Genomic DNA, 12,834 nt, shown 5'->3' with positions numbered 1-12,834 from the left:
TCAAATCTATTCTATTGCACCTTGCCTTTCAGTTCAGTTCAGTTCAGTCACTCAGTCGTGTCAGACTCTTTGCGACCCCATGGACTGCAGCACGTCAGGCCTCCCTGTCCATCATCAACTCCCAGAGCTTACTCAAGCTCATGTCCATTGAGTCGGTGATGCCATCCAACCATCTCATCCTCTGTCATCCCCTTCTCCTCCCACATTCAATCTTTCCCAGCATCAGGGTCTTTTCCAATGAGTCAGTCCTCATCATGTGGCCAAAGTATTGGAGCTTCAGCTTCTGATCATTCCTTCCAAAGAACACCCAGGACTGATCTCCTTTAGAATGGACTGGTTGGATCTCCTTGCAGTGCAAGGGACTCTCAAGAGTCTTCTCCAACACCACAGTTCAAAAGCATCAATTCTTTGGTGCTCAGCTTTCTTTATAGTCCAACTTTCACATCTATACCTGACTACTGGAAAAACCCTTTGACTATAGGGACCTTTGTTAGCAAAGTAAGGTCTCTGCTTTTTAATATGCTGTGTAGGTTGGTCATAGCTTTTCTTCCAAGGAGCAAAAGTCTTTAAATTTCACAGTTGCAGTCACCATCTGCAAAGATTTTGGAGCCCAAGAAAATAAAATCTGTCACCATTTCCAATGTTTTACCATCTTTTTGCCATGAAGTGATAGGACCAGATGCTGTGATCTTTGTTTTTTGAATGTTGAGTTTTAAGCCTCCATTTCCATATCAGCATAGAAATAGCTTATTTTTCTTTTGTCTCAAAAATATTCCATGTTATGGATATATTTTTATTTAACAAGCCACATTTAACAATATAAACAACACAAATAAATAATATCCGCATTTCATAAGTGTGTGTATTATAGAAATTTCTGAAAATACAGTTGCTAAATTAAATGTGTGTGATGGTCATTTTGGTGGTTCTTGTCTTAGTCTTTCCTAAATGTTACTAATTTATCCCCAGAGAGCCAAAGAAGGGCTTGTTTCCTTGACACCATGACCCACATAGAACATTGCTGTGACATTGAGAATTAACAGCCATTAAATTCTTACAAAGCCCCAGATATTGTCATAGTTCTTTTATATTCTCAGTAATATATAAGAATGTTCATATTACTATTCCTATTTTATTAAGAGAAAGAAACTGAGGTTATAACCAGTTAACCTCTTGTCTGTAGGTGGAGGAATCAGAATGTTACTACTGTAGGGCAGACTGAAAAAATGATCCTTCAAAAAATATTTCCATCCTAATTTCTGGAAGCTGTCAATATTACCTTATACGGCAAAAAAAAAAAAAAAAAAAAAAAAAATTAAAAATGAGAGCGTCTTTGCAGAGGGGATTGAGTTTGGGATGTTGAGATGGGGAATTTATCCTGGATTATCCAGACGGAGCTTGAATGACATGCCAAGTGTTCTTAAAGGACAGAGGCATAGGGAGATTATGGAACAGAAGACGATGTGAATACAAAAGCAGAGGAAATGCAACTACACATCAAGGAAGGCTGGTAGCCACCAGAAGCTGGAAGAGACAAAGACAGATTCTCCCCTACAGCCTCCACAGGGAGTATGACCCTGTCAGAACCTTGATTTCTGCCCAGTGATACTGACTTTGGACTTCCGACCTCCAGAAATGTGGGGAAATTAATTTCTGTTCTTTAAAGCTACTGAGATGTGGTAATTAGTTACAGAAGCCATAGGAAACTCATACAATGACTTCAAGTGCTAATAGGCAACACTACTACAATTATTTTTGTTTAGTCTGCTTGATAGAAAATATTATTTCATTGTAATTCTTTAGTTTGAATGTCTCTGAGAAACTCCATGAACTAGGACAGAGGAAAGGACTGGATTAGGAAGGTTTCCCACCCTAGAGAAGGAAATGGCAACTCACTCCAGTATTGTTGCCTGGAGAATCCTATAGACAGAGGAACTTGTTGGGCTACAATCCATAGGGTCAGAAAGAGTCTGACATGACTGAGCTGCACAAACACACCCCCACACCTTTAGCTACTTGCCCTGGGTGAAAGAACTCTTATCTAAACTAATTCCGGAAGCAGGAGTTTTCCTTTAGCTTTTAAGGAAGAGCCTATTTACTTAGGTTCCATTTGCAGACCTGTGGGGCCTGGGATATGGCAGTGGGGTCTGAACCCATGTTTCTAAAGAAATGAGAGACTTAATTCTGCATCCTAGAAGGGCTCCCACACTACCTCCAAAAAGGGCTTTAAATTAACCATTTTTCTCATTTCCAAAACATATTAAGAAACTTCTGTAGTCTGTTTAAATAGACTGCTTTTTCTGCTTCCTTTGTACAAAATAGGAGCTTTGATTCCTACCCTTGGGAATATCAGAGGCCCATGTGCTAGCCTCACCTGCTTTATCCTACCACGATCCCCCCAGTCAGCTACCTCTATCGCCTTCCAGACGTTCAGGTGGACCGCAGTTACGATCAGGGTACTAACCTCAGACCTAGATCTCGGCCTGTCCCCGCCGGGGTTGCGACTTGGGAGAAGGAAGGGCGGGTCATAGCGGAGTGCAAGAACCTGGTTAGAGGGAAGAAGGCGTTGGTTTCTTTGCGACTTGAGGACCTATTGCCCTGGAAAGCGGGCCCTTGGTGGGTAGGGTTCAGTGGGTGGTTCTCTGGAACTGTAGGGCTCTCCACCTAAGGAGGATGGTACCTGGATCCAGTGAACACTCTGTGGTCCGCAGGGGACCGTTAGGCCCTCTCCCCGTTCAGCATTCCGAGGGGCTTTACAACTGTGGTTGTGTGATCTGAGTCTTTACAACCACCTTGACGCTAGCGTTTTTGGATTTTTAGAGAGCGATGTGCCTGACTCTAGCTGAACTCTACACTTCAGCTGCCTTCTCCGCTCGCGGTCCTTGCCGTTCAAGTCACCGCTTGCTGAGTGCAAACGTGTAGGAACGCTAGGTGCCCCGACTCGGCGGTCTAACGGGCTTAGACCCGTTAGTGGAGTTCCATTTTTAGAGCCCGTCACTTAGGTTACTGGAATGAAGAAACTCAGTTACAAAAGTCGAGGTGCAGTAACAGCAAAGTTTGCTTTTAGAAGAATTTATCCCTTTTGGAAAAAGTGAGTAGCTCCCACTTTTATTGACGATTCCCATTGAATTAGTTGAAGTCCTGTTGGTTCCAACATTCAAGCTGCCCGAAACTTTTCCAGCTTGTTCTGCAGCGCGTCTAAGTAAGCAAAACGTCTTCTTGAAGTTTGTCTTTTTTCTCACAGCAAACTGCTCTAAATCCCACAAACTGCCTCAAGAATATTTAATCTCACAGTGAGGACAGACCGAGTATAACGCGGGTTTACGTGCGGGCTCCATGGCTTAGTTGGTTAAAGCGCCTGTCTTGTAAACAGGAGATCCTGGGTTCGAATCCCAGTGGGGCCTCTGCTTTTTTTCCTTCATTGGGGCCCAAATTCTTCATTAACTCCCCACTGCTTCTAATTCTTCAGTGTACTAGGTATTACTGTAAATTTTGATTCAATCACGCAGAAGCAGCTGTAACTGCAAAAATTCTCAGTTCTAAAGAAAAGGCAGGACTTCCTGGCGTTCCAGCCTCAAGACACTGCCCTTCCAATGCAGATGAGGGTTCATCCTTGCAGGGTTGGAGCCAGAAACAAGCAAACAAACAAACAAAGCTTGGAAGAGAAGATGGTGGGTCACTTTATGGAAACAAAGAAAATGGCCTTTTGTTTTTCATCTTTCCCTGTCCTCTCATTTCTTACTGGGAGGTGGGGAGTAGAGGGCGGTGACAAAACTGTACCAACTCTTAAAGCCTATTTCTGAGCTCCCATGCAACTTGTTAGTGATTTTAGGGAACTCAGCATTATGTTATCTTTTATATATGATTTTCCAAATATTACTACATTATAATAATGGTAATTTACATTTGCTTATATTCCTTCAGTCTTCACTGAAGGGCTTTAGTCCCAAAGGGAATACATAAATTGGCCCTTCTAGAACCTGAACTTTAATTTTATAATTAAAAAGAAAACAACAAAATGATTCTATAATGCAATGATTCCCAAGCCCAATATACATTTAAATTGCCTTGGGAACTAGTTAAAACTCATCCCCAGAGGTTTTAATTCTGTTTTGGTGGACGTCCCAGAGATGTGTGTTTTTCACAAGCACTCCAAGTGATTTTGAAGTAAGTGAATCACATTTGCAAGTATCCAGCTTGAAATATTGCACACACAACAGAACTGAAAGTGAGGTCACTTTTGTACACTATTAGCACTTTTGTACTGATTCATGAACATCTGCTTACTCTCATTATCATCAAGTTACCATTATTGGAAGTCTGCTACATTCCAAGAGTTTCCAGACATGCTGTCATCTAATTAGCCCAACAATCCTGTCAAATATGTGTTATAATCAGTTCTTTGAAGATAAGGAAACAAATTCAATAATATTCATGGTAACAAAGTGACAAAATTAAATGTCAAATTCAGATCTAATTCTGGAATCCATGCTTTTCTCATGATATCTATCTTCTAATTTCATTAGAGTCAAGAATGAAGTTTTTGGCCACAGAGCTAAATAAAATTAAGCAATTTAGACTGATCTCAATCCTTAGTCCTATTGGTTAGGGATCCTGAGATAACTTTCTGTTTTCTGCTGGAAGATAATCAGCCCAGTGAACAGTTGCTTAATGCATTTAACTTAGGGAGGAGGAAAATATAAAACCTCAGAAGTCTATGTAGGAGGTTCTCCATGAAAAAATGAGCAGGCCATATAGACAAATTGAATTAATCTTCTCCATCTCCTAGACTCTGTTATTTGGTTGGTTTTGGTTTTGTTTGTTTGTTTTTGTTTTTTTTGCCTTGGACATGCTCTCTTCATGCCCTGATTCTTTAGATTTAAACATAGTGTATTATTCAGCTAGTGGAAAATGATGGTGTCTCAGTCATGACCAGCTCTTTGTGACCCTGTGGACTGTAGTCAGCCAAACTCCTATGTCCATGGAATTCTCCAGACAAGAATACTGGAATGGGTTGGAGTGAGTAGCCATTCCCTTCTCCAGGGGATCTTCCTGACTCAGGGATCAAACGCAGGTCTCCTGCATCGCAGGCAGATTCTTTACCGTCTGAGTCACCAGGGAAGCCCTATTAAGATGGAATTAATGAGTGGAAGAACTGATGCAACCTTCAATTGCGACCAAAAGTGTAAACAAAAGATAGACAGTATCTCCAAGGAGATTAATTCACCAATGACAGCCCCTATGGGATCACTGGCACATTGGATGCAAACTGGTTTTATCTGCTTTTAAATCAAATTTGGAACCAATACAGATTATTCGATGCCTCCAGAATCACATTCACCCTACTTGCGTTGCGAGACCCTTAGTGAGTTTTACTGAAGCCCTGACCTTATCATATTTGCTTCTCTCTCTCAGGATTGTTGGGATACAACTCTTTTGCAACCTTTCTCCTGACTAAACTTCTATAGCTAAAGACATCTCCTAAATACAAATTCAAATAAGAAGAGGTAAGTTCTAGTGATGTCTCTTTCTATTCATACCATCCTAGATGATATTGGGTTTTGTTCAGTTTTGTTTTGAGATAGAAAATGAAGGTTCTGAGTTTTGGACAAGATAAGGCATAAGATACCTCTATGAGCTAAATGATTTCTCATTATGCCAGACCAATGGGTGTCATTTGTTCAAAATTATGTTAATCCCAGAATTATGTCCAACAAAATCCAATTGTCTAGGAGATGGGGAGGAGTCAGAAGGCAGGTCGAGCCACCAAAAAGCAATTCTCTAAAGACCAATACTGTCATTTTTGTTACACCCCAATGTGAAGATCAGAAAGAATTTCTCAGTAATAAAATTTTTATCTTTTTGCTTTAAAATGCATGAATGAAGGCCAGTACTCTGAAGATAAATTTGAGGATCAAAAATATAAACAACCAATGGTTTAAAAAAATGAGGATTTGCAAAGTGGAGTGGGGGCAATGGGATCTTGGTTTTCAGCCATTTTATACTCAAATGTATGAACTTCCTGGCAAATATAGTCTATTATCTTTTCTGGAGACATACTCCATTGTCTCTGCTTCTGCCTCTTTCTATCTGTGTCCCTGTCCTTGGTAGTTAAATGGCTACAACAAACCATCCTAGTCATGAATTCAGGTAGCTGTATGATATTTTATAAATGGGCAGTTGGTCAAGTTGAACTAGAGGTGTCTGGGTGAAGCAGGAATCCATCCTCTGGTGAATAGATCCTCAGGGCCAATTGTTATAGGTCAAGTTTTAAATTTTTTTTTTTCTGAGCTCTTTTCTTGGTTTAATCATGTATTCCTATCAATTCTCAGATACATGCTTCTTTCTGTTAACTGAATTTTCATTCTTTCAGCACCTCAGATTGAAACTTCAAACGTTCTTTCTGCTCTTTCCTCTCTCCGACATTCTTAATTTGCTCTTCATTCCCACTACCACTATGAGAGCTAACATTCTCAGACTCTCTCCCATAGACTCTTGTAGTAACCTCCCAGCTTCCAGTCTCTTTTTGAGTCCCTAGTTATTCAGTCATAATAAATGTTTTAAAGTGCTGCTCTAATCATTTCACACCTCTTCTTTTTTTTTTTTTTTTAAAAAAAATGAATGTTAAAAATTCATTTTTTAAAGGAATTTGATTAGATTCCTTGCCTAGTATTCAAGATTTTCCATATCCTGGACCCAAGCTGTTTTTACAACTTGATTTTCCACCACCTCACATTGTGTACCCTGTGCTGCAGTAATTGGTGATGTGTGCTTTCCATGCTTTCCAGTAATGTATATCCCTCCAGTGCCTTCACCATCATGGGTAAATATTCAGATCCCTTCCATTCCTTCATACTTAATTTTCTTTTATATTAAAGACATGTATGTTTAAAGTTCAAAAAATAAAATAGTATTTTACAATGAAAAAGAGCAGTTCCCTTCCTCATCATTTCTCACTCTCAATTCCCATTCTCCTGAGGTAACACATTTTTAATAACTTAGTGTTTTCTTCTATTTACCCATATTTCTTAATAACATGCTTTTATTCTATCTGCATTTTTAGTTTTAAATATGATTTATTACTTACTACAAAAAATGAGAACTTTTAACCCTTACATAACAAAGAGAGAGCAAAAGTGAGAGTGAGAGAGAGAGATCTATGCTTCACTCTCCAGATCCTCTTATATCTTTTTGGTTTGATCACCGTGGAGTGTATACACTTTCACGGCCTTATAAACATTAGCCACAGTGGAATCATGTAATGAACTGTAACCTAAAAAATAAATCTCTCAGTTCTCATAGATGATCAAATTGTACAACTCCTGTTGTTTTTGTTTGTTTTTGGAGACATTACAAGGAATCTCGTCTTCATCACCAGTCTGTTTTCATCAATCAAGTTAATGCAAATATTACATAACCCACACATGTCTTTGGGGTCCTTCTACTATATGCTAAGGGAATTCTGACAAGTCAACATTATTTAGGTGGGACCCTTTAAACCCAGGTTTTAGTGTTAACTAAAACAACAGGAAAAAGAAAATTAAAATCATACCCATGGCTCCAGGCAGTAAATTGAAACAAGCCTCTCTGGTAAAGGTAACAATGATAACAAATTCATAACTAATTTTTTTGGTCTAACAATCTCAGAATTCATTTTCATATACTGTCTCCAAATTTCTGCCCCAAATTAGCAAGGACCTGTAGTGTTTCTTGCCCTGGCAGAGCCTGCAGCAATCTTAACCCCGTTTACTTGGTGGAGAGGGCCATGAGGAGAATTGTTCCTTTTACTCTGCATCCCACTCAGTAAGGAAGTATTAGGATTTTTAAGATTTTATCTTTAGAACAGTTTTATATCACAGCAGAACTGAACAAGAGTACAGAGATTTCCCATATAACCCTTACTCCCCACAAGTGCACAACCTCCTCCTTTATCAACATCTCTCACCAGGGTGGTACAATTGTTACAACTGATGAACTTACCCAGGAAATCATAATCACCCCAAATCCATAATTATGTTATGGTTCCCTCTGGTACTGTACATTCTGTGGGTTTGAAAAAATGTATAATGACATGCATACACCACTATATCATACTGAGTAGTTTCATTGCCTAAAAATCCTCTGTGTTCTACCTAATCATCCCTCCCTTCCTCCTAAACACTGGCCACTGATCTTTTTACTATCTTCATAGGTTTGCATTTTCCAAACATACTGTATGATAGTTGGAATCATACAGTATATTATGTTGCCTTTTCAGATGGCTTCTTTCAGTTAGTAATTAGCATTCGAAGTTCTATGTCTTATTGTGGCTTGACAGCTTGTGTCTTTTTAGCACTGAATTGTCTGGATGTACCACAGTTAATTTACCCATTCACCTTCTGAAGGACATCTTGGTTGCTTCCAAATTTTGGCAATTATGAGCAGAGCTGTTACAAACATCTTTGTGCAGGTTTTTGTGTGGATATAAGTTTTCAGCTCATTTGGGTAAATACCCAGGAGTGTGATTGCTGGATCACATTATTAAGAGTATGTTTAGTTATGTAAGAAACTGCCAGACTGTCTTCCAAAGTGGCCATACCATTTTGTATTCCCACCACATCCACACCAGCATTTGGTATCACTGTTCTGGATTCCATGCACTCTAATAGGTGTGTGGTGGAATCTGATTGTTGTTCTAATTTGCATTTCCCTGATGACGTATGTCTTAGTCCATTTGGGTTGCTGTAACAAAATGTCAGAGACCAGGGGACCTATTTACAACATTTATCTCACAGTTCTGGAAACTGGGAAATCCAAGATCATGGCATTGGCAGTTTCAGTGTCTGATTAGAGCCCACGTTTGGGTTAATAGATAGCACCTTATAGCTGTAACTTCATCTGGTGGAAAGAACAGGAATCACTGTGGGTTCTCTTTTATAAGAGCACCCCTTACATGAAGGCTCTACCTTCATGATCTAAGCACCTACCCAAGCCCCCACCTCTTAGGTCGTACAGGCGTTTAGCTGCAGGGTAGCTAGGAGAAGACCGCCTCCCAGTGGCTTCTTTAATCATACAGAAGAGCCAAAACAAGTGATGAATGTCCACTAACCTATCCCATAGGGTATTGATATGGGGGGGAAAATGAAGCCACTTTCTCTACTGAGAGGATTTTTTCAAATGTGACTTTTAATATTAATTTTAATTATTATATTCCTTAATGTTTCTATTGCGGATATACTCCATTGCTCCCCCATAAAGGTATAATTTTTCCCCTGGTATTGTCAAAACTTCCGCCAACTCGGGTTTTTTTTTCAAGATATGTTTTTATTCATTCATTCATTTATGCATGCTATGCCAGGTCTTAGTTGTGGCAACCCCTGATCAGGGGTTGAACTCAGGCCCCTTGCATTGGAATATCTGAGTCTTAGCCACTGGACCACCAGTGAAGTCCCAAATCAGGGTTTTTAAAGTCATCCTTCTTTTTCTTCATTTTAGCAGGTGTCTCCCATCAAAATTCAATGAAGCACATGAATGAAAGTTTTGCAGAGGATTTCATTCTCATGGGCTTTACCAAATATCCATGGTTGGATGTTCCTCTCTTCTTTGCCCTCCTGACCTCCTACATGTTCACGCTATTGGGAAACATTGCTATTATTCTGGTTTCCCAACTAGATTCCCAACTCCAAAGTCCTATGTATTTCTTCCTCACAAGCCTCTCCTTTCTGGACCTCTGTTTCACCACCACGACTGTACCCCAAATGTTGTTCAACTTAGGTGGACCCAACAAGAACATCACTTATATAGGCTGCATGACCCAGGCCTATGTATTTCACTGGCTAGGCTGTACTGAATGTGTCCTGCTTGGCACCATGGCCTTAGACCGCTATGTGGCTGTGTGTAAGCCTCTGAGATACCCTGTAATCATGAACCACAAGCTCTGCCAACAGCTCTCCAGCACTGCTTGGCTCATTGGTCTGGCCAATTCACTACTGCAGTCCACACTCACAGTCCAGCTGCCCCTGTGTGGGAACCAAGAACTGGACCACTTCTTTTGTGAACTGCCTGGTCTAATTAAGATGGCTTGTGTGGACACCACAGTCAACGAACTTACTTTAGCGGTGGTGGCCGCCTTCCTGATAATGGGTCCGCTCTCTATGATTCTTGTCTCTTACAGTTATATTGCACAAGCTGTATTTCAAATCCCTTCTGCTGATGGGAGACTTAAGGCCTTCAACACTTGTTCTTCGCACTTATTAGTGGTGTCTTTATTTTATGGCCCTGGCATCTACATCTATATGCAGCCTTCAGGGGACAGCCCGCAAGACCTTATCAAAGTTCTGACGCTGTTTTACTGTGTTATTACTCCCATGGCCAACCCATTCATCTACACCTTGAGGAACAAGGATGTTAAAGGAGCTTTGAGGAGACTTCTGAGGAGGGCCATTTTGTCCAAGAGAATATGACGCTTTATTCTGAATAGGAAAGCTCAACAATAATGTGAAATATATCCTCCTTTAAATAGATGTTCCATCAAAATCATGCTCAAAAGTCAAGTTAAGAAAACCTTTGTGTGTTGTGTTTACCACTTCTGATACCAAACACATTGGGTTTTTTCCCCACAATAACCGGTTCTCTAAAACCAACTGGATGTCCTACAGTTCACTTCTATTTTTTGGTTGTGCTGGGTCTTTCTTGCTCAGTGCAGGCTTTCTCTAGCTGCAGCAAGGGGGGGCAACTCTCTCTGGCTGCAGTGAGAGGTCTCCTCGTTGCAGCAGCTTCTCTTGTTGTGGAGCACGGGATCCAGGGTGCATAGGCTTCAGTATGGGCTCCAGAGCACAGGCTCATTAGTTGTGGTGCATGGGCTCAGTTTCCCTGGACACGTGGGGTCCTCCCAGGCTAGGGATGGAACCAGTGTCCCTTTCATTGCAAGGTGGACTCTTAAACCACTGAACCACCAGGAAAGTCCCCTCAATTTAATTCTGACACTACCCAGAGTTAGCATAGATCTCACAGATTAAGGGCTCAATTCCACAAAATTTTACTCTTGGAGAATAGGTTCTCTTCTTGTTGCAGTAAGAATTCAGAGTTGACACAGAGAAGCTAAGACAGCAAAGTGAGAATTTGTTAAGCAGTAGTACAGTCTCAGGAGGGAGAATGGGCAGGATCAGGTGAGCAGCAAGTCCTTCGGCAAGCTGATTATATGCAATGTGAAAATGATTGCACAGACAATATTCATTGAAGAGGCAGGGGTTTCAGGTCAAATCTCTTGATTTTCATCCCAGCTCTCCCTTCCCCAGGGGAAGAGGGATTTTTCACCCCTCTTTAGTCTTGAGCAGAAGTGTCATGGTGTCAGTACATAATGGGCACTTCTTTTCTGTAAGGCTAACTTTATTGTAATGAGGGCATAATGAGCAAAAGGTGACATTCAGAGACCAGAAATTCCCATCTATTGCATCCTTTCTTTGCCTCTAGGACTCCTGTCACCACAAGATGGACCATTTCCAGTCACCTGGCTCTTGCTCCCACCCCCTTTCTCAGCTCACATCTAGTTAACTACCTGCTCTCATACCTCCACTTCAGAAGCCAATAACAAATTCAGGCCACCTGTACTTCTGACCAGCCAACTATAAAGTCAAGCGCTTCTACAACTCCCTCCTCAGATTTGATAATTTGCTAGAACAGCTCACAAAATTCAAAGAAACATTTTACATACTTTTACCAACTTATCTTGGGGCTGAAATAGCTCAGTTGAGAGAGTGTTAGACTGAAAATCTAAAGGTGCCTGGTTCAATCCCAGGTTTTGGCAGAAAAGCTCTTTTTTGGGGGTTTCCCAGGCCGCTAGTGATAAAGAACCCGCCTACCAATGCAGGAGACCTAAGAGACATCGGTTTGATTCCTTGGAGGAGGGCACAGCAACCCACTCCAACAACCCAACTAACAAATTCTTGCTTGGAGAATCCCATGGACAGAGGAGCCTGGAGGGCTATGGTCCATAGATCTCAAAGAGTCAGACATGACTCAGCACACACGTACCAATTTATTATAAAAAATATAACTCAGGAATAGCCAAATTCAAGATATGCATAGGGCAAGATATGGCAGGGAGGAGCAGTGGGCAGAGCATCCATTCACTTTCAGGGCATGCCTTTCCTGCATCTCAGTGCGGTCACCAGTTAGGAAGCTCTCCAAACTTCATTGCTCAGTTAATTTTTTATTCCAGGTGCCAATGGACACAGATAAAAAATTCGAGTTCTGATATCTAATAAAAAGGAGCTACTTACTTAGTGGGCAATCAACAGCCTGCCTCAGTCCTAAATAAAGTCATGGCATTTTGAGTCCTAAAGTGCATGTACCTACTCTTAATGAATGTGTGCTAAAAGATCACTAAATCGATGGATGACTGAATGATAACAGGTGCAAGGAACAAAATGAGAACCCGGAGATACAGTGGTCTAGTGGTAATTAAGAGGGGAGGAATAGAATAAGGAGAAGGAAAAGAGGAAACTGGAGAATGAGAACTGATGAAACTCCTGAGTTGGAGTGTCCTTAAACTCACTAAACTTCAGTAATGACAATATTTTTCAGTAATAATAATAATATTTAAAAGCCTTGAGGAAAAATAACTTAAATCCATTTCTCAGTTTCTTCATCTGTAGAAATGGTTTGATTTTAAAAAATACAAACTATTGAAATATAGTATATCTATTTTAAAAGTACACAAATCTTAGGTATACAGCTAAATGAAATTCCTGAAGTGAAATCACCCACACAACTACCACCAACATCGAAAAATAGAACATTACCAGTTCCCCAGAAGACCCCAGTTGTGCTCCCTCCCTAACTATTCCTTTCTTT

At 40.6% G+C, this 12,834-nt stretch overlaps 1 protein-coding gene and 2 non-coding genes across 3 annotated transcripts; all 3 read left to right on the top strand.

Annotated features, from left to right (window-relative positions):
- Positions 3,331-3,404, top strand: TRNAT-UGU. The gene has a single exon. It is a non-coding gene; the product is annotated as a tRNA-Thr (tRNA).
- LOC102168401 (olfactory receptor 2B11-like) lies at positions 9,507-10,442 on the top strand. The gene has a single exon (XM_005696696.3). It carries the CDS (start codon positions 9,507-9,509, stop codon positions 10,440-10,442), a length of 936 nt encoding a protein of 311 aa, XP_005696753.3.
- Positions 11,713-11,785, top strand: TRNAF-GAA. The gene has a single exon. It is a non-coding gene; the product is annotated as a tRNA-Phe (tRNA).

The sequence above is a fragment of the Capra hircus genome, chromosome 23 (assembly GCF_001704415.2).
Source record: "Capra hircus breed San Clemente chromosome 23, ASM170441v1, whole genome shotgun sequence".
Lineage (NCBI taxonomy): Eukaryota > Metazoa > Chordata > Mammalia > Artiodactyla > Bovidae > Capra > Capra hircus.
The sequence above is the reverse complement of the archived record's forward strand: the minus strand, read 5'-3'. Positions and strand labels throughout refer to the sequence as shown.

Bases quoted from the DNA above. Each gene is read 5' to 3' on its own strand.
- LOC102168401 (XM_005696696.3), top strand. From the start codon at position 9,507: ATGAATGAAAGTTTTGCAGAGGATTTCATTCTCATGGGCTTTACCAAA.